General features: G+C 34.5%; 2 protein-coding genes across 11 annotated transcripts in view; both read right to left on the reverse strand.

Moving 5' to 3' along the window:
* Positions 1–4380: 4380 nt before the first annotated feature.
* On the reverse strand, positions 4381–10047 carry Ube4B (Ubiquitination factor E4B). The gene is made up of 20 exons (XM_065361923.1): positions 9548–10047; positions 9131–9448; positions 8894–9055; positions 8665–8814; positions 8329–8568; positions 8096–8257; positions 7818–8015; positions 7559–7747; positions 7351–7471; positions 7035–7267; positions 6700–6965; positions 6381–6613; positions 6169–6295; positions 5998–6082; positions 5801–5913; positions 5563–5708; positions 5363–5490; positions 5103–5277; positions 4871–5017; positions 4381–4794 (listed from the first exon to the last, which is right to left on the reverse strand). Exons 1-20 carry the CDS (start codon positions 9569–9571, stop codon positions 4697–4699), a joined length of 3315 nt encoding a protein of 1104 aa, XP_065217995.1. The 5' UTR covers positions 9572–10047; the 3' UTR covers positions 4381–4696.
* Positions 10048–11450: 1403 nt separating this feature from the next.
* ClC-a (chloride channel protein 2) overlaps positions 11451–20531 on the reverse strand; it is a 33570-nt gene continuing 24489 nt past the window's right edge. For all 10 annotated transcript variants that reach the window (XM_065361927.1, XM_065361926.1, XM_065361925.1 and 7 more), the window contains 12 exons: positions 16334–16435; positions 16147–16249; positions 15926–16057; positions 15282–15444; positions 14854–14969; positions 14498–14612; positions 14262–14399; positions 14048–14168; positions 13850–13979; positions 13484–13756; positions 12333–12560; positions 11451–12260 (listed from right to left, as the gene is read on the reverse strand). In XM_065361927.1, the coding sequence (XP_065217999.1) occupies positions 12084–12260; positions 12333–12560; positions 13484–13756; positions 13850–13979; positions 14048–14168; positions 14262–14399; positions 14498–14612; positions 14854–14969; positions 15282–15444; positions 15926–16057; positions 16147–16249; positions 16334–16435 (1798 nt within the window). In that variant the 3' untranslated portion in view covers positions 11451–12083. The remainder of the gene's footprint in view (positions 12261–12332; positions 12561–13483; positions 13757–13849; positions 13980–14047; positions 14169–14261; positions 14400–14497; positions 14613–14853; positions 14970–15281; positions 15445–15925; positions 16058–16146; positions 16250–16333; positions 16436–20531) is intronic.

Consider the following 20531-nt stretch of genomic DNA (forward strand, 5'->3'; position numbering starts at 1 on the left):
AAGTAAACTTATAAAAACGTTGCACAAGTGAGAGATGACCGGTAACATCCTCCAAGGCAATTATGATAACTAATAAGCAATCGTCGGATTGCGTTATTATTAAAAACAAATTATTTTATACTTCCGTGGAAGGATTTTTATCATAAATGGAAGTCCGCGAGCTACGCGCGAAGTCTACACTATATTCACATGACAAGACGTCGTTTACTGCAGGTTCAACATCAAGTGAAGATTTAGCGCCAAAATACCTCTATTTATAGTATAAATTGTCTTTTGGCGCGAAATATTCCTTTAATATTCACCGCCAAAAGCCGCCATGTTTAATTGAAGCGAAGGGTTTACGACCTAACGTAGTAAACAGCAATAAAGTACACTTTGCCGAATACTTTCAGTACAGGAAGTACGTAAAATCTGCATCACCTCACAGGGTGAAGGCAAGATGCACTATGTCACTTTCTTCAAAAAATTACAATTTTACGAGCTGAAAAAGTACCTAGCACGATTTGGGTCAATGTTTTTTTGTCAACTTTATATACTTTGACACACCGAAACTTTCGAATTGAACCACCTAGGTACCTCGACAACAGTATCATTTTATTTTTACATAATATAATTTTATTGTACCATTTCATACAGAATTTTATCTTCTTTCCAATGGCCGTCGAAATGTTGAAATTCGCAAAAGTCTTTGAAGAAAAAATGATGATTTCACCGTTTACGAGCTGAAAAAGGCAGAGAAGAGGCCACTTTTTGTGCATTGAAAAATATTATGACTTGACATAACTTTTAGACTATCTTGAGAACCACGTTTTTTTGGACCAAACTTCCCCAAATTTTATCGAAATTGAATTTTATTTAAAATGGCCTCAACTTTATGAGCATCTGTTCAACTTTTTACTTAGTTTTCAGTTGTTTAGTTGAATGAAAAGACAACACTTTCAAGAAATGACCTTTATTTCAAGTAAAATTGAGTCAAATTAATTTTTGAGGGTACTATTCGGTAGAAAATTTTACACCCCATACCATCATACCAAAATTATGAAAATTCATCCGATTGATCCGATCGATAGCTCGCTCGTGAATGTGATTTTTCTATTTACCTAGGCGCCGAAATTTCTCCAGAAAAAGTCATTTGAAAGAAATCCTACCAAAACCAACAGAAAGTACCAATCTACCTACCTATCTACATTGAATTGCATTGCTCTCTAAAAAAAAAAATAATTTGGAAATCAGAAATATTTTTTCATAAGATTTCGACCTTCAATTTCAAACATGCTAATAAAATTTCGTTTCATGTAGTCTTTGATGCATTTTTGAGGCAATTTGGCACCTTGAAAAAACAAAAAAATGAAAGTAATGAAATATCTAGGTACCAAAAATCAAATTCTTAGGAAAGGGATCAAAATAATGTTTTCATTGCTCATTATTTAGTATGAAATTGATCGTTCTTTTAAATGTTCTAAAACCTCAAAGTTATGGTCATCCACTCACTCTGTTTTCTTACAAATTTGAGGAATTTACTGGACCCCAATGACAATCATATAAGAAATTCAACTTCATTTTGAGGAAAATTGAGTAAAATGGATTTTTTACGGGTATCAAAATTACATGTCCCATGCAATGATAAGTAGGTATCGAAATAATTGAAATCGTTTGGTATTGCGGGGTCAAGTAAATTCACCAAATTTTATTCAAGTTAATTGATTTCATCCAGAGATAAGATAGTGTAGGTATAGGTATCAAGCAAGCTCATCTCATATATTGAAATTGAAAGTAGAATCAATCATGCTAACTCGGACAATAAAATTTGTCTAGTTACTTCGTTCAAGATAGTTTAAAGTATTCTTTCCTCTTCGCCTTGAGACGGTTTTGTACTCGTATCTTTCGAATTGTCCTCAAATGACAAACTTAGTAATTATCAACGTGTTGACCTCTTTTTGCGTTTTTATTGCGGCATCAGAAGAAGAAACGCCGGTAAGAATGAAAAGAAATCATACTTTAAATTTCCACTGCTGATGAGAAGACTTTCTCAGTTTTAAGTAGGTACCTACTTAATATTTAAATCCATCATTTTCAGCTTCCCACGGATGTTGAAACCTTACAAAAAATGCTGAAAGAAAACGAAAAAATGATGGAGAGATTTGTAGAAGTTGTTATAGATCGAAATGGTAAATGAAATACGTATACCTAGATATATAGCATAGACAATTCTCGAATATGCATTCAAGGAATTGACATATTATACTTATCATAATTTTTTAGAGTTTATTCCATCGTCGGAGAAGAAAGATTTGAAAGAAACGATGATGAAACGACAGTATACGTCGATAAAACAGTAAGTCAAAAGTAAGAAGTTCAAGTATACTGTACTTCAAGATTAGGAAGAAATAACTCTTGCTTCTCAGTTTTTACTATTTATTAGTGCAAAGCTTTTCAAACACCAAGTGTTCATCATCAGGCTTAAATCACTATTGAACAAAATAACCAAGTCTACAAGCTTATATACTAGTGTACAAGGGTGTGGTAGTTTAACAGTACAAGGGTGTGGCAGTACAAGGGTGTGGTCATGTGGAAGAGGGTGTGGTTGTAGGTGAGGATGTGGTAGGAGTCATGTCTTCAAGTTTGGTTTTAATAACAGAAAGTAGGATATTTTCTAAGGGTTTTAAGTCATTATTTAGTAAATTTGTTTTGTTTTTCTTCATGGCTATTGCTTCCCTAATGTTTAATTGAGATGGTTTATCTATTTTTTGTATGAGGTTCAGGTTTTCAAAGGAAGTAGTGTGGTTGGTGGCAATGAGATGATCTGAGAGAGCAGACTTATTTTCATATTTGTATTTAGCATAATAAAGATGTTCCTTGAACCTCTTTTTGATGTTTCTTTTGGTTTGACCTATATAAATTCCTTGGCAATCTTTACATTTGATTTTGTAGATGCCACTACAGTCTTCAGGTTTGTCTTTGTCTTTAGTGTTACCAAGAAGGTTTTTAATTTTGTTATCATTGGTGAAAATGGGTTGTATGTTGTGTTTTCTGAAGACTGTTTTCATTTTATTTGTGAGAGGGGGATAGTAACTGATCCTAACTCTTTTGACATCATCTTTTTCAGCAATAAAAGTTGTGGCATCTCTGATTAGTTTTTTGTTTTCTTGTTTTCTTATAAGTTTTTGGATAGATGTTTTTGTGTAGCCAAGGTTGGAAGCAATAGACATGATGTTTTTTATTTCTTTGTTTTGGTTATTTTTATTTAGGGGGAGATTTAAACACCTGTGTATCATGCTGTTGAATTGAAAGCAGCAAATTTTTGGTTCCAAGGCTGGAAAGAGTCTGAAGGAATGTAGTTATTGGTGTGGGTGGGTTTTCTATAGATATCAAATTCAAGATGGTCAGAATGTCTAATGATTAACATGTCCAGAAAAGGGAGTTTGTTTTGTTGTTCAAGCTAGACTTGGTTATTTTGTTCAATAGTGATTTAAGCCTGATGATGAACACTTGGTGTTTGAAAAGCTTTGCACTAATAAATAGTAAAAACTGAGAAGCAAGAGTTATTTCTTCCTAATCTAACAAACTTCTCGCTAAAAGGTTCTTTTTACCTTTGTACTTCAAGAGTCTAGATTCATTTCATTTAGATCACGCATAACAAGGAATGCTTCTGTTTTCAGACTATAGAGAAAGTCCCGAAATCAGAAGGAATCAAGGCGGGAGATATTTATCTTGCGTACTTCAATGAGAAAGGTAGCGCTATTCTCTGCCCGTTCGTAAGACTCCATTATGTTATAATCATGTATGTTGGAAAGACACACGTAATCGCTCTTGCACTAACCACTTCTAAGGGTTCGTCCCATCCAAAATGGGTACAAGAAGTCGATTCTTATGTCAATTCAAAACACTTTTCAAAAAAGTTTTATTATAATAGGTAAGCTGGAAGAAAATAAGGTTCGCGTTTCTACTAAAAATTTTTTAGTAGAAACGCGAAGCTCATTTTCTCCACTGTATCTACTACTTATAATAAAACTTTTTTTTTATATGCCTTTTTGCGAACTCAATAAAAATTGTCTCCGAATTCTTTTTTTTCAATTTATATTTTCGACAAGTTCATGCAGATGGCGAGTTTTTGGAGAACAGAAAGATACACGGAGGTGTTATTTTGGACTTGACCAAAAAGAAAGAAAATAAACTAACGGAGCAGTACGTAGGCTACGCTGAAGGCTAGAAATCAGTCATCGAAAAAAAAAAACGTATCACATCACCTGATAGGCAATGAAACAAATTCTTGGAACCTCGTCTGCAACAACAATCGAAAAAACTATGAGAGTCAATCTCCCTACTGCCCAACGAGCAACGACGATAACGAAATTTACGAGAAAAAAATAATATACAACATAGTGGGGAAAAATATATATATGTTCGGGTTTAATATCGACATATTACAAACGAATAGGTAGTAGAGAAAAAACATCAAACATAAAATAATTACGTAAATATACAGAAACGACATGTACAAAAAAAATTCTTCAACATCACGGTTTTTCTAGAACAACCTCAACAGAAAGAATCGCTCACTTTTTACAGAGATCGACGATCTGTTAAATTTTGAAAGCAAAAACCGTTTCTACGCCATCGAATGGCAAAAACATAGTATCGGGTAGAAAAGAAAGTATTAACACGAATATAAATTTCATAGAGGAGAAATTATCGCTCAAGTATTCGACATGGAGTCGTCACTTTTGGTAGGGAACGAAGGAGCTTTACGTTTTTCGCTTTTCCACGCTTCGATTTTCTCTTTTAGTTCTACAGCTATAACAACGAAGAAGAATATTAATCAATGGATCTAATCGTATTAATCTAGTACAAAGTAATCAGTATATCTTACCGGGTTGTAACATATCTTCAGATAACGGGAGACGACTAAATGGATCGGTAGACGAATTCAACAAGTGTCGGATAATTACAGCGCGATCCATTACTTTACCGCAAGGAAGTAACACTGGATCTTCCATCAACGTATCCATTAAAGGATCTGTAAAAATAACGCAAACGTATAAGACAAAACTTTTTGCATACGAATTGTGAGATAAACTCATCGATACTTGGGCAACACTTACCTCGGAATTCTTCGGGAGCGTCGTTATAATCGACTTCTTTTTTCATATTCAGCACGGAAATCGCAACAGCGCGTTCGGACAGTCTACGAAACCGTTCGATTTCTTCGGGAGTCTTGATGACTGCTTTGTCCAAACGAATGCAAGCGTCAACAAACAATTCTTTGCGAAACGAACGCTGAAAAAACGAAACACATAAGATATAACCGCTGAATTAAAAAAACCGATCGTTATTCCACACTATTTTAATACGGTATATTTACCTCATCAGCGGCCAAAGCTGCAGCAAACTGTTCGCAATCCATATGCAAATAAATGTCAACCAACTGTCCGAGTAACTTTTTCGGTTCCCAGCCATATTTTTCGGGCTTTTTGACTTTAAGATTTTTGCCTGAAAATTTAAAACACGGGTAAGTTACTCGCAAAAAATTGAAAATTTGAGTGATGACTAAAATCCAAGTACATTTTGGTCCGCAAAGCTGCTGCAAATTGAAGTTGAGCATCGCTGATAACCTGGTAACCAACTCCGGTCTTAAAAATGGTTCTTGAATATCTTTCGTTAAATAATGAAACATGTGGACGGTTTCACGAGCCAAAGTTAGGTACGATCTATAAAATAGTAAAAATTAAAATTTAAAGAATTTTTCTCACTAGTTGAATCAAAGTAATGTATTTTTAGAGAAAGTTGTGACGATGTATACCTGCATTGTCTTTCGTCAGCGGTTAATTGTCTAGTTTTAGCTTGACGCTGTTCTTGAGTTAGTTTATCCCACGCTTCTTTATCGTTGATTAATACTTGAACTTCGTGAATACGCTGTCGAGTGAATATTTACGCGTCAGAAAGGTTCAAAATATTCGGAAGTTGATGACTATTTCTAAGATTATAGTAAATACAAACCTTCAACGTTTCCAAACTTTCGTCCAATAAGAATGTAGTATCATTCATCAACATATTGATAAATTTCACAAATTGTAAACCAGATCTGAAAATTGTATCGAAAAAATTCAATTATAAAAGAATACAAATTATTTCTATGAAGAAGGACAGTAAGTTTAAAACCTCAAGTACCTGGATTCGTTTATCAAAGTTTGTTTATGAACTGCACTATCCCAGAAACTTTTCAAAATCAAACTAATGTGAAATCTGATGGTGAATTTATCGTAGAATTCCGAACTAGATCCAGTGGTTTCGACATCTACGAAGATACGAAATTTATCATATAAAAATATGGCAGGATGAGCGTTATTGCGAGAAAAATGATAATAAGAGTCATCGCATACCTGTATAAAATTTCATCAAAAACGGAGGAAGATATTGAGTAGATATCGGATGAGTCATAATTTGTACGTATAAATTATCGGAAGTTTGCATGGTAGTATTCAGTACGAATAATACTTCTATTATTTTAGCTATTAAATAAGGATTTTTGAATGCACTAGGAACGCATATCGCTAACAATAGCCAAGAAACCAAAGTATTCTCCATGTTTTTAGTTACGATGTGAGATGCGAATCTGAAACAAAAACAACCCACGCAATGAGAAGGAAAAAAACACCGCCAGATATACGAGCACGTATCATATTGATTAAATGAACTCACTGAAGTGCGAATAATAGGAACTCGGCGATATCTTCGACAAACCATTCGGGCAACGCTGCAAATACATTCGGTATTTCGGTTGGCAGTGAGAAATCCGACGACGAAGATGACGGAGACGTAGTCGAAGGCGACGAATCGGTGAAAGGAGTATTTTTCAGAGCATTGACTAAAAATTCTCCTACCGTGGTGTAAAATTCTAACGCTCTTTTCAATAATGTTCGATCAAACAGGGCGATATCGGCGCATACTTTGTTTCTTAATAAAATCTGCGAAAGGAATAAATTATGTTTTGTTGAAAAACAAACGCCTCTAGTCTCAGAATATTAATTACGAACTTTCAATTGCTGATTCCATCTCTTGAGTAATTCTCTGTTACGAACTGCGTTCAAGCTAGATTTCCATTGGGGTTCGGTGTTCTGTATTTCGTCGACCATTTTTTGTAAATCACGAATGGCTCGGAGGCGACGATGGTATTTATTTAATATTGGTATAAGAGCGATATGATGGCAGTAAACAGTTAGAAACCAGCATTCCGTTGAGAAGTTTGATTCAGGTTCGACGTTCGATGCTGCAAAAATGAAAAACAATCGTCAACATGTAAATCTATACAGTCACCATACTACTTATGGAGAAATTTAAAACAAAACTTACAAATTGTTTCAAGCCAATCAGATAGTTCTTGACTAGTCATTTTTATTCTCGTGTCTCCGGTGGTTTTAACGAAACATTTTTTCAAGTAAATGTACATCGGATCGACTTTATTAAGTTTTATCTGCGCACGACCGTGAATAATGTTAATTAAAGATTAATCATTCGTAATTTGTGCGACACCATTAAACAAAACGAGAAGGAAACCTACTTTAACTGAAAGTAACTGCAACACTGATAATAAATTCAACATCAAACCATCTGTGGCTACAGAACGTTCTTCTACTTGATACTGGACTCGTTTCTCATTCGTTATCAACAGACGAGCAATATATTCCATGAACGGATACCGGGATTCTTTATTGGAAACAGCATGTTGAAAAATTTTGTGAAGCTGTACCTGCGTGCAGAGAAAAAAATGAATCGTAGAAAAATTCAATTCGAAACAATGGTGACGACGTTTCACTTACTCTGATACTCTCCAATTCCAAACGGAAAGTAGATATCATCGACTTATCTGCTAACGAAGTACCGCCGTTGAAAATGTTATCGTTAATTAATGGATCGTCTTCGCCGAACACCGAACACGAAAGAAAAGGTCCCAAAAACGAGGTCATCGAAAATTCTCTTCCCGGCACGTTTGTAACCAAATTAGGTATAAATTGTTTCTATTCACACGAAATACACTCGTTAAGTAAATCAAGGACAAAAATTGTAATTCTAACTGCATTTTTAGAAATTAAATTACCTGTTTCGTAATCAATGTACACAAAGGACGATTGGAACTCGACAACGTGGATCTAATTTCGGTTAGTTCGAAAAGAAATAACAACGGATCGCGATGAGAATTTTGCACAATAGATGCTCCTTGCATTAATTGATTTAATCCTTGCAATAAAGGAGTAAAAATCTGCGAAAATTCGTAAATTAATACAAGAAAACGAATAACACTTTAAACTGCGAACATGAAATTTTACACACGTCGTAAAATAGCTTCTGATTTTGATAGGTATTAACAACCAGTTCGGCCAAGAATCCTCTGGGTAATGTTTTCTGTATCATGCTACTTAAAAACGGGCAATTTTTGTAAGTTGTCAGAGCTGACTGTTTGGGCTCTTCTAGTTGAAGCATGATTTTTCCTTGGGCCAACATAATCGTAAATCGTATACTTTGAGTGCGAATTTCATCGAGTACAGCGTGTCGCATAGGAGACTTGTTTTTCTTCAACAAAAAAAAATACATTGAAAAAATAAACACGATTTGAAACCGAATTCATCGCAGCGGTCACATTGAGATGAGTAGGTATGCATTACTCACTTTGGGATTCACTATTTCATCATCGCATGCTCGTCTATAACATTCTAGTAAAAACGAAATGACGGCTAATTTCACATGCGGTTCGCTTTTATCTTCTTCTTGTTTCGCAACCGTGCCCAATACCTCAACCAAGACTGCGTTGATCAAGTTCTAAATCAGAAAATGCGCATTAACGAATTTGTACTATCTACGTGGAGTTTGAGTCTTAATTGTTATTTCAGTTCATTACTTTAATTTCGCCAGAAAGGTATTCGTCGCCATATCCGTAAGAAGTTTGAGATTCATTCAACACCCTCAGCACTTGAGATTGTTGCCAATCTACTTGCAGTATCGAAGAAATTATCGACTGCACTGATTCAAAATTATCCGGTGGTAAAGTCGATACAGGTTTCTAGTAACAAAGACGACACAATGTTATAAATCATGGAAACGAAACAAACAGCGATCTAAAACGTATCGAGCTCACTTTAATCGCAACAGATGCCACTTCTCTGGATTCGTCGACTTCCATACTTTCTACACCTTGATCGGCATCGTCTACATCTCGAATACTACCTTCAACTTCCATCTGTTGTACTTCTTCTTTCGACTCGTTACTAGATGAATTTGACGACGAACAACTTCTCTCGGCAAATTTTTTCCCATCATCACCAACATTCAACTGGGCAGTACACGTGCCGTTTGCATCGTCTGCTGTCGAACCTATGTCTAATTTAGGACTGATAGTCGTTTGTGTTTCATCATTTCCTACACTAGTTAATCGTGCCAATCTTCTGCGACGAATCTAGAAAATTTCAAACATTTACGATCAATAAATATTACTGAAAAAGTTCTCTATTCGACATCGATATCTATTAGGTTAAAGGGTATAGTTGATTATTACCTCTTCTTGGCTCAGTTCACTCATTCTTCTTCGTCACAAATGTTACCTATGATGAGTCGTTTGGGTGCAAAAACTTACGAGCAACAAAGAAAAACAAAGAAAACCTCGAGTTAAGCAACGAAGAATGTAACAAAAAGTGATATCAAAAAATTCAACTTCATAAATTCTCTACGATGATTTTACAATTTTAAAACGAAATACACAAATCACAAACGAAAAAACAATTACTTAACAAAGAGAACTTGCAACCTCGTAATCAGTTGTTTCTGTTAATAAGCAAAATAAGCATTTCGATGATAAGGGAATTACGATACAAAAACACAATTAATTTGCACGATGAACGCGAACGATCATATTGTTTTAATGAACATTTGAGGCTTAATGAATTCAGGATGAATAGTTTTTTGTAATAAATTCGAACAGATAACTTTTTCGAAGAATTTTGTAAAATAAAATCAAGTTGAAGTCATCCTTTTGGAGACGAACTCTTTCATTTTGTGTACATTTTCTTTGTGTATTAAACGCGTCACATACATGGCACATTGCGGTTCCAATAAAAAAAATTCATTTTTCATTTTTACGCAGGGATTTCCAGCCAATCCGAGCCAATCATCGATTAGCTTTTGGCTATCAGCTTTTAGCTTGATTTTCATTAGCTTAAATAAAGCTGGCTATTGGCTGGCAAAATTTCATTGGCTGGCGATTGGCTGGCTTTTGGCTTACGAAAACAAAAATACATGTGACCCCTCAAAATACTCGTTATGACGTGTAGACGGTGTAGACGATTATTAAAAGGACAATTTTCATTTTTGTCGTGTCAGTGAGTGTAAGACGTGAGTCACGACGACTCACGAGTGAAAAATAAATAAAATATGAGAAAAAAATTTTATAAAATTGAAAAATTTGAAAATCACTCCCAAGTTCATTAGCTTTTGGCTATTAGCTATTGGCTGGCAATTTTTCATTAAGCCAGCTTTTGGCTATTGGCTTAAATACCATTAGCTTGCATCAGCTATTGGCTTTTGGCTTTTAGCTATTGGCTGGCTGGAAATCCCTGTTTTTACGGTAATACATGGTTATTTTCCGTATTTTACAATTGTTATAACGTGTAATTACCTTTACCATCAAAACTTCAAAACTCAAAAGCAGGGTTGTACAAAAACGTGTTTTTTTTAAAAAAAACAAAAAAAACGTTTTTTTTTGTTTAAAACGTTTTTTTTGTTTTAAAACAGTTTTTTTTACTTGTTTAAAACTATGTGTTTAAAACGCGTTTTAAACACGTTTAAAATGTGTTTTAAACACAAATACATTCGTTTTGGGTTCATCAGACATCAATTTTTAAGATGTGACGTCATAAAATAGCTATACAACTCAAGAAATATTGAAAAATTGGAATCAAAACACAAAATTTGTCTCTAAAAATACTGTTTGTTCAATTTCACTTTTTTTCAACAAGAAATTAAAAAAAACGTGTTTTTTTTAGGAAATTGGAGTTGAAAAAAAACACGTTTAAAACAAAAAAAAACACTGTTTTAAACGGTTTTAAATGGCCTTTTTTGTTTAAAACATCGTTCTGTTTTTTTTCAGTTGTTTTAAACGTGTTTTAAACATGTTTAAAACATTTTTGTTTTAAACATGTACAACCCTGCTCAAAAGGGATTAGAGAAAAAATATCAAAAATGGAAAATTAAAATTTATTGTTGATGAACTTCTAAAATAAATTTTCAACAACCAATCAATCAAAGTCCAAACTCCAAAGACAAGCATGACTGGTTTGAGTGGTTTGAGTTTGAAGCAGTTCAAAAGTCTTCAACTTCAAGTCTTCAACTTTCAAGAAGAGAGCTTCTTTTTATTTTTTTCAATAGTTTGTATTTTTCTCATGCTCATAAAATAAAATCACAAATTTTTAACTGAAAATTTCATATTTTTTATTACGAAGTATAGACACCCGGACATAGATTAGATCCAGTGTCTATATTACAAAGAGTGATTTTTCAACAAGTCACTGAAGTCACACAAGCACATTGCTGGCACAAAAAAAACAATATATGACTACAAACAAAATAGCTAATTAATCAACAGTCAAAAAAAAAAAAGGTAAAATAAATCGACATACGAAATAACAATGAGTTACATTTGAAATTTAAAAACAAAATAATGAATTAAATCATCAAAATGCAGTTATAATAATATACCTAAGTTAAAATTAAACAACAAAGTTAGGTACTTTCATTGTACCTAACATTCTAATATGACACATACATAAATGGAATGGCCGTGACTTCTTCGTCACTAAAACACATTTAAAAAATCGACATTTTACGCGTATATTTCAGCTACATTCAGTTTAATTGAAGAATTCCTTCTGATTTTGATAAAAATTGTTACGTTTTTTTCTTCACTTCTTTTTCATCATTACGATTTACTTACGAGATGTTCACGGGTAAAATTTAACGATGTAGGCTTAAATCTCATTAAATCTCAAAATACAACAGTCACAACTTTTTTGGTCGCTCAAAAAAAAAATATTCGCGAATTAAACGTTTGTATTGGTCAGTGCGCTATTTATACTGGTCGTGTCGCTGTTTTTACGCTCTTGATTTGAAAGTAATTTTGTTTCAACGTTTTGCGAGTGATTCTGCGTTTGAGGAATCTGAGTCGATGAGCTGGTATGTAATGTACCAGCATTTGAGTCTTCGATGGCTTTCCTCAGCTGAAATTAACACAATTATAACAATTTCTCATAATGCATAAACCATGAAAGGAACTTGGGTAATTTACACACCTCTTTTAGACCTACGACGCCGACTAATCGACCAATAGCGGTAACGTATGCGTGATTCACGCCGACTAGAGAAAATATCGAATGCACTTTTAACAACGATGTCCTTTCGACCAACTGGAAAGGAGCTGGATCAATATGGCACTTGTCGAAATTAACTCGTTGTTCCATTTCACCTTCTTCCCATTCTCGTTGATCTTCGGGTGACATGTCTATTACACGTTCTCTCGGCTGTAACGTATCAAGTAGGTATAATTGAGATTTTTGAAAAATTTTGTTATTCTGCCTATCAAAATGAATTAGCATTTCGACAGATAATCAAAAATTCTCACCTACTTTTAAAGAGCTTGAGAATTATGAGTTCAAAATTGAAAATATCTATATTTTCTGAGTAGGATTCCCGATTCCCAAAACATTATAGGTAATCAAATTTTAAATTGCAATTTTTCCATTTGTTCGAAAAAGTGATTTCGTTGAAATATTTGAATTTCTCGCCAAATTTTAAACCCTTTTTGATACGTTACATGACACTTTTTCAAAAATCGCCAAATTTTTGCAAAATTTGAGCATTACATCAGGTCATGATTTATGAGATTTTGAAAATGTCATGCAACCTGTCAAAAAGTGTTGAAATTTTTTGAAAAATTCATATTTTTCAACAAAATAAATTTTTGAGCAGTTTTGAAGAACTTTAAGCTCAAATTTGGGTAATGGTTTCCTTTCCTGCTTTTTTAAATAAGTAGGTAAGTATCATGCAACTTATCAAAACGGGAAAGATTTGTAAGAAATTCAAATATTGGATCAATTTTTTTTTTTTTTTAGCAATTTTGAAGAACTTTGATCCCAAAATTGGATCATGGTTTTCAAAATTTCTGGAAAAGGATAACGTGACCAACCAAAACAGTTTAAAAATTCGCTATAAGATAAAAAAACCTCTATCAAAAAGTCTTTTGAACGTTTTTGAAAAATTGTAGCTTAAAAATCGAGTGGTTTCTAGGAAATGTCTATTTTAATTAGGAACTCGAAAAGTTGACACAATTTCAAACATGCAAATTCTTAAAAAGTTCTCAAAAAAATTTCTGTCGAAACTACGAATTTAAATTCGATTTCTGGAGCAGTTTTGCCATAATGGATTCAAATAAATGCAATCTTACCAATTGCACTTTTTTAAGCGTCATCGGACTTGGCGAAGGTTTTTCATTCGTCTGCGGCACGTTCATTTCCATATCCGGATTCGCATCTTGTAAGGTAGCTGATTTGTGGAAAATGGCTTCGAAAGCCAAACGAATTCTGCTTTCGGCGCCGGTTACAGTGCTATAGGGGGTAGCTACCGCTGACGTCATTAAATTAGGAAAACTTCTCAAATTGAACGAATTGGTTTTCTTCAAAATGGATTTCTTTGGTTGCTGATCGTAAGGAGAAGAACTCTGCACAAAATTCAATCGCTCGAGTAAATAAAAAATGACCTAATCAGTATAGGTACCTACGTTACTTATGACACGAGTTATGTTTTAACTTACGCCGTCCTTTTGCATGAGGTCTGAGCTAGAATACTGTTTCATTTTTAAAATATCCGGAGCAGGAACGACTTCAAATCTCGACGGTCGCCGGTTACTGTCTTGCCGCCTTCTCCTCTCTAATTCTTCCAATCTACGCTCACAATTTGATAAAGATGAGTGGATTATTTTAAACGAAAAAATAATACAGAAGAGGTTTACCTTTCTTGGGCTTCCTTTTGCCATTTGGCGACAACCTGAACTCGTCTCTCTCTACCGACGTGATCTTCGATCAATTTGATCAATTCTATACGTTGAACAGATCCTAATAAGATCATAGAATCTGAAAAACGAGCAAAAAAAATTAAAAATTAATAAGTGAGCCAATATACGAGTAGGTATCATAAGTGAATCGGTAACGTGACAAAACACTCACCAGGATTGTCAACCAAAGGAAACACGCGAATGCGTTTATTTTCTTTCAATATTCTTTTTAAATTTTTATAATTCATATTTTGCCAAATGTATTTCACGTCTCGAAGCATAAAGTCTTCCACATAAACCGTATAAATAGCTGAAATGAAAAAGAGTACCACATATAAAATACACTAGCTCTATTTGAAAACAGAAAACATTTCACGTTCCACTTCCAAGTTCCAAGTACCTACTTACAGGAATTCGAAGGAAGTAAATCCGGCAAGTAAGGAAGTTTCTTAATCAAAATAATACTGTCGTAAAGAGAAGGCTGCAAGAGAGCTGCGATCGCATTTGCCACCAACACCGCAATCTAAATTGAAAAATTACAAATTTTAGATCATCTATCCACCGTTTTATACTTGATAGCAATTCCTTTTCTAAAATATTTTGCTGTCCGCAAATTCAATGATCGAAAGATAATAGGTAGGTGAAAATACGGTTAAAAAGCGAAGCAGACTACGAAAATTTGTATCAAAACGAAAATACAGGTAGGTATTTTGTAGGTAACTTAGAAAGCGTTTATCCATAAAGGTTACCATTAACTATGTTACCATCATCGGTATAATGTGAGTTATTTGTCCGGTCATTTCGAATGCGATTACAGATACGGAAAATGAGTGAGTTACTGCGCCGGAAAATGCTGCAGCACCAACAGTAGCGTAGCCACCTGTAAAAAATGCAAAAATATGCATCAGAACAACAAGTAAAGTACCTATGGACTTCTGTTCGTTAAAAAATGTCCTCGTAGCTTTACCACTCGAAATAAATAAATATAAAATTTCCCTATCAGCTCGACACTTGAGAATTATATAAATAAATACAATAATTTTCATCGATCGCGATGAAAATTCTAGGAATACAAGTTCTCAAATAAGTATAGGTATCAAATATTTAAAGTGTATGATTAAAAATAACATTATTATCATATTAATACTTTATCTGCAGAGTACATTTTCATAATCGAATTAGTATTTATCACCTGGTATTATTGGGAAAATATATTTCCCGTGTCTGATACCGTTAGGAAACTGCATATGAATCAATTCGCCGATAATTCTACCAAACGCAGCGCCTATTTTGAAAACTGGAATGAAACTACCCGAAGGTACCGGTATCGTTGACGAAATAATCGAAAATATGAACTGTAAACATAAACGACCAACATATGTACATAAATTTATGTAGAAGCGAAAAAATTGACGATGAAAAAAGCAAAAAACGTAGACAAGTTTGTGGTATCAAGATCCTGCGAAGAAGAGGGAGTGGAGAGAGGGAAAAGAGAGCGATTAAACGCTCTGAAAATTTGTATTTTAATTATTTTTAGTCATTTTTAATCGCGCTGACTTCTTTGATTCAAAAACCAAGAAATGCCAGCATAGAAAGTAAACCTCATAAAAAATGTTGAACACAGGGAGCTTATTATTAAACGGATCCATACCCACAAATACGATTTTGTGACCGAAAAATTGAAACGAATGATCTAAAAAGTATCAGGATATAGTGTACTTCCTGATTTCTAAAATCCCTCCTCTCCTACTTCTTCTTCCAATAAACATTGAAGCTATAGGTATTGATGCAAAAATTCAACAATGATCCCTATGTAGGCTGTAAAAAAATACTCACATTAAAAAGTAAGTATCCGATTAAACTAACGAATACATTGGTATTTTCGGTAGTCCAGTGGCCCAGTATTTCAGCTTCTTTGATAGTGAATTCGTCTTTTGTCCACGTAAAATTGCTGAATAAGCCTGAAAGCTTAATTATTTTCAATTACGTATGATACGTTCGATGAACTACACGACAATGTACATAAATTTTATAAATTCGCCAGAAGCTATAATTACTTGTTCATCGGTGCTCAAATCACTGGCGCAATATTTGCCCAAGGCTAATGGAAACGAAACAGTGGCAGCGATAAATGTTACAATTCCAGGATACAAGAACCGACTGCGAGATGAAATTCGAGTATAATAATATAAAAATTTGCAAAACAAATACCTATATAGCCGTTTAGCAGCGCACCTAACTTACTTTTTTTGTAAAAAAGCGTTGAGTTTTTTATTCTGTCGCATAATTAGAACGTATTGCCGATGCGCCCATACATAGAAGGCTCCTCCGAATCCCGAAGCAGCTCTGCGTTTAACAAAAATGATAAAATCGCATTAGGAAGATGTCACGTCATCGTCACTGTAAGTCGAATGTCGAGCGCTTTATTTTATTACCTAATTTACACCTATTAATCTTCGTAACAATCATAGTAGAGACTAGGTAGGTATAGGTATAATATGTACGACATATGAGACGATGAATAAATCAATACTCGCGGACATACCAAGGATCGATACACATTAAAAACGTTTACATATACCTAGGTATACAAGCACATGGCCTACACGGTGCCTATGTCTAATACCTATAGCTAATTATCGTCTGTGTACCCCTGCCCAGCTACCAATACCTACGTAGTTGTAAATAAACCTTATAGCACATTACACAGGTAGCTAGCCATAGTTCAGTACAGAATAGACTACGAGGTGACGAAATCTACAGAGTATAGACAGGGTTGTGCCGTAGAATACACCATGTAGAATACATGGACATTCTACGCGTAGAATAGCACATGTAGAATAGCCTGGAAATAATGTAAAATGCGTAGAATGCGTAGAATGTGTAGAATGCGTAGAATATGCGTAGAATAGGTAAATGTGAAGACAATTTTTTTTTTCAAAAAACTTTATTTTTTCATTTTTTCCATCATTTATTTTATAATCAGGTTATCAGATTACATAATCAAAAAGAAGATTCACATTTCCAATTTAATTAGCTGAACAAAATAGTTGAACTTTCATTTTTCAAATCACATTTTTGATAAATAAACAATATTTTTGGCTTTCAGATGGGTGATTTTGTCTCATTCTACGCATTTTACATCGTATTTTACGCATTCTACACATTCTACGCCTATTCTACGCATTTTACACATTCTACATCAAATTTTACGCATTCTACACCAAAATGTAGAATAGGTTATTCTACGCGTAGATACCCAACCCTGAGTATAGAGTACAGAGTATATTTTACATATTAAGATGTGATTGTTCGCAGCGTTACGCATAAATTACATGGGTACCTATACCTATTACCTTATAACGTCCGCAATCACCGATCGCCAGCCGCCAATTATACCATTCATTAACATTTGCCCATTATTCAAGTGTGGTCCAAGTTGCGATTTTACGTTTTAAAATGAATAACTCGTACCTACTACGTATAATAGCCGAGTCGAGCTAGGTACCGAATATTATACGAGATGTCCAATCGATTCTCTAAAGTCCCTGATATTTTTGAAATAAGTTCACTCGAAAACAGGCGTGTAGGTGTCATTAATCACATCCAAGTTATTTGATCTATCAAGCACTCAACTGCCTTCTTACCAAAAGTAAAAAAGTATTCGAGCTTCGCAATCCATTCTCAATTCTGCATATATTTATACGGTACATTATTTCAATGACACCGAAAATTTTGCCAAACAGAAAATTTTCAAGCAAGTATTCTCGTATTTTATGCATACTACCTACCGTCTTATTTTTGAAATTATTGAATACAAAAATCTTTTTAAAAAAATGCAAGTTTTTCTCTAAAAACTTGAAAAAAAAAATTCTCAATTCTTTATAATGTCTGACTTCAAAACGTTGGGAAAAATATGTGATAAATCCAGACATACAGGGTCAATGACCTTAAGAGGCCAGCCAGTCAGATCGATAGACAGACAGACAGACAGACGAACACACAAACTCGGGAAGCCAGACAAACAAATCTTTAGCCAGAAAACCTGGTCCGGATGATCAGACCCAACCAGACGTGATCAAATCAAATTTTAGTTAGATGACTCGTGAGGTTGTGATTGAATTACTTAAATTTTTTACAAAAACTAGAATTATTTACACTGTTGACCAAAGAAACACACATCTTTTTGGACATTTTTGACAAAAAAAAAATCAGATAATTTTGCTGAAGAACAGGATTTTGACAGCTTTAGCAAAAAATACGTTTTTTCGCAACTTGGACGATTTTGCAAATTAAAAAAATTAAAAACTGCTGGTTTGAACCATTTTAGAAATAATCTTCGCTGGTAAATTTCAAAATCTGAGCAAAATCCATACATGAAAAAATGCTCTAGAAGTTGATTTTGTATTTTTTTTTCAGGAACCAAAAAAATGCGCTGCCAAAATGAAGGTACTACCTGCCCCATTCAGAAAAGTGCGATTTTGAAATTTTTACCCCGCACAACGAGGGGTGGACCCTCAAAAAGGTGATTTTGGGGACATGGTTGGGATCAAAAAAACTCGTCGGGGTTGTGTTGGGGGACTTCTTCCGATGCCAAATAAGTAATTTTTTCAGTGAAACTCTGCACAACTGCATTCTATGGCACTTTTAATGCGATTTTTATGCATTTTTGGCCATTTTTATGGTAAAATGGCTCTTATGTCTAGGATATGGCTGGGGACCGAACGATTCTTGGATGTTTGTTAGATGGGGCTATTTGAAGCCCAACTGCGCAAAAACGGCGAAAAAATACGATCACAAAGCGATTTTATGAGCACTAATAGGCGTGTTACCACTCCCCCACCCCCAGAATTAAATAATGCATTGTCTATTCGGTAATATCGATGCGACCCATCAAAATGGTATAAAATTTCGCGCTGAGCTTGGAAATTGCAGTCGTTTTTCATTTTGACCCCCTCAGTGGAGTTTTAAAGTCAATTATGAAATTGAACACGTTGCACATTAAGTGTCTGTATATGAGGATTTATATAACAATATGACACTTTTAATAAAAAAAATACTCAAGGAAAAAAATACCAAAAAAATTAGAAAATTGGAACAAAAATGAAAGATGAAAAAAATATAAATGAAATGAAATCAGATGAAATAAGAAAAAAAAGAAAAAAATACAAGCAAGAAAAATGGAATAACAATGAATGATACAAAAAATGTAAATGAAAAAAACGAGATGAAATGAAAAAAAAACGAAAAAAATAAGAATGAAAAACGACTACAATTTCTAAGCTCAGCGCGCAATTTTATACCATTTTGATAGGTCATGTTCAAGTTTTCAAATCCATGTTCAAACATAGTCTATAAAGGGGAAGGGAGGGGGTGGAAATTAGATGAAAAATTTTGAAGCAAAAATATTCCCAAGCAAAAAATATGAGAATCATTCTGATTGCGTACACATAAATCCTCAGTATCGGCGTGTAAGTAATGTGCAAAGTTTGTTCAGTATCATCGTTATTCAGTTGGGGGGCAAAACTCCACCGCGGGGGGTCAGAATTAAAAATGATTGCGATTTTTGAGTTCAGTGCGAAATTTTATACCATTTTGATGGGTCGCATCGATATTACCAAACAGACAATGAATTATTTAATTCTGGGGGTGGGGGAGTGGTAACAATCCTATTAATGCTTATAAAATCGCGTTGTGATCGTATTTTTTCGCCGTTTTTGCGCAGTTGGGCTTCAAATAGCCCCGTCTAACAAACATCCAAGAATCGTTCGGTCCCCAGCCATATCCTGGACATAAGAGCCATTTTACCATCAAAAATGGCCAAAAATGCATAAAAATCGCATCAAAAGCGCCATCTAGAATGCAGTTGTGCAGAGTTCCACGGAAAAAAATTACTTATTTGGCATCGGGAGAAGTCCCCCAACACAACCCCGTCGAGTTTTTTTCGGTCCCAACCATGTCCCCAAAATCACCTTTTTGAGGGTCCACCCCCTCGTTGTGCGGGGTAAAAATTTCAAAATCGCACTTTTCTGAATGGGGCAGGTAGTGCCTTCATTTTGGCAGCGCATTTTTTTGGTCCTCGAAAAAAGAATACAAAATCAACTTCTAGAGCACTTTTTCGTGTAAGTTCAATTTTTCGTCAGTTTCCACAAATTTTTGAAACGAAAAAATCTTAACCTAACCATACATACCAATACTCACACACCAAGACCAACTTTCGTAGACAAGAACCTACCACAACGTAACGTACCAAATACATATGTATATATGTACTAGGGGGCTCCGCCCCCTGGCCGCTTCGCGGCCTCACCCCCGTACCCCCCTTCCTTCTCCGTTTTATCAGAACTCGTTTTTTGAAGGTTGACCCCGAGTCCCTTTCCTTCCAACTTACTAAGCAAAATGAATAATTAAAAAGAGAAATACTCGGCTGAGAATTATAAGT

The sequence above is a fragment of the Planococcus citri genome, chromosome 4, assembly GCF_950023065.1.
Source record: "Planococcus citri chromosome 4, ihPlaCitr1.1, whole genome shotgun sequence".
Lineage (NCBI taxonomy): Eukaryota > Metazoa > Arthropoda > Insecta > Hemiptera > Pseudococcidae > Planococcus > Planococcus citri.

What these genes read in the sequence shown, in the direction of transcription:
- Ube4B (XM_065361923.1), bottom strand. Translation starts at nt 9,571, where the DNA reads ATGAGTGAACTGAGCCAAGAAGAG. An exon ending in GCAGCTTTGCGGACCAAAAT is followed by an intron (nt 5,491 to 5,562) that starts GTACTTGGATTT and finishes TTAAATTTTCAG; the next exon opens with GCAAAAATCTTAAAGTCAAA. An exon ending in CGCTCCCGAAGAATTCCGAG is followed by an intron (nt 5,018 to 5,102) that starts GTAAGTGTTGCC and finishes TTATTTTTACAG; the next exon opens with ATCCTTTAATGGATACGTTG.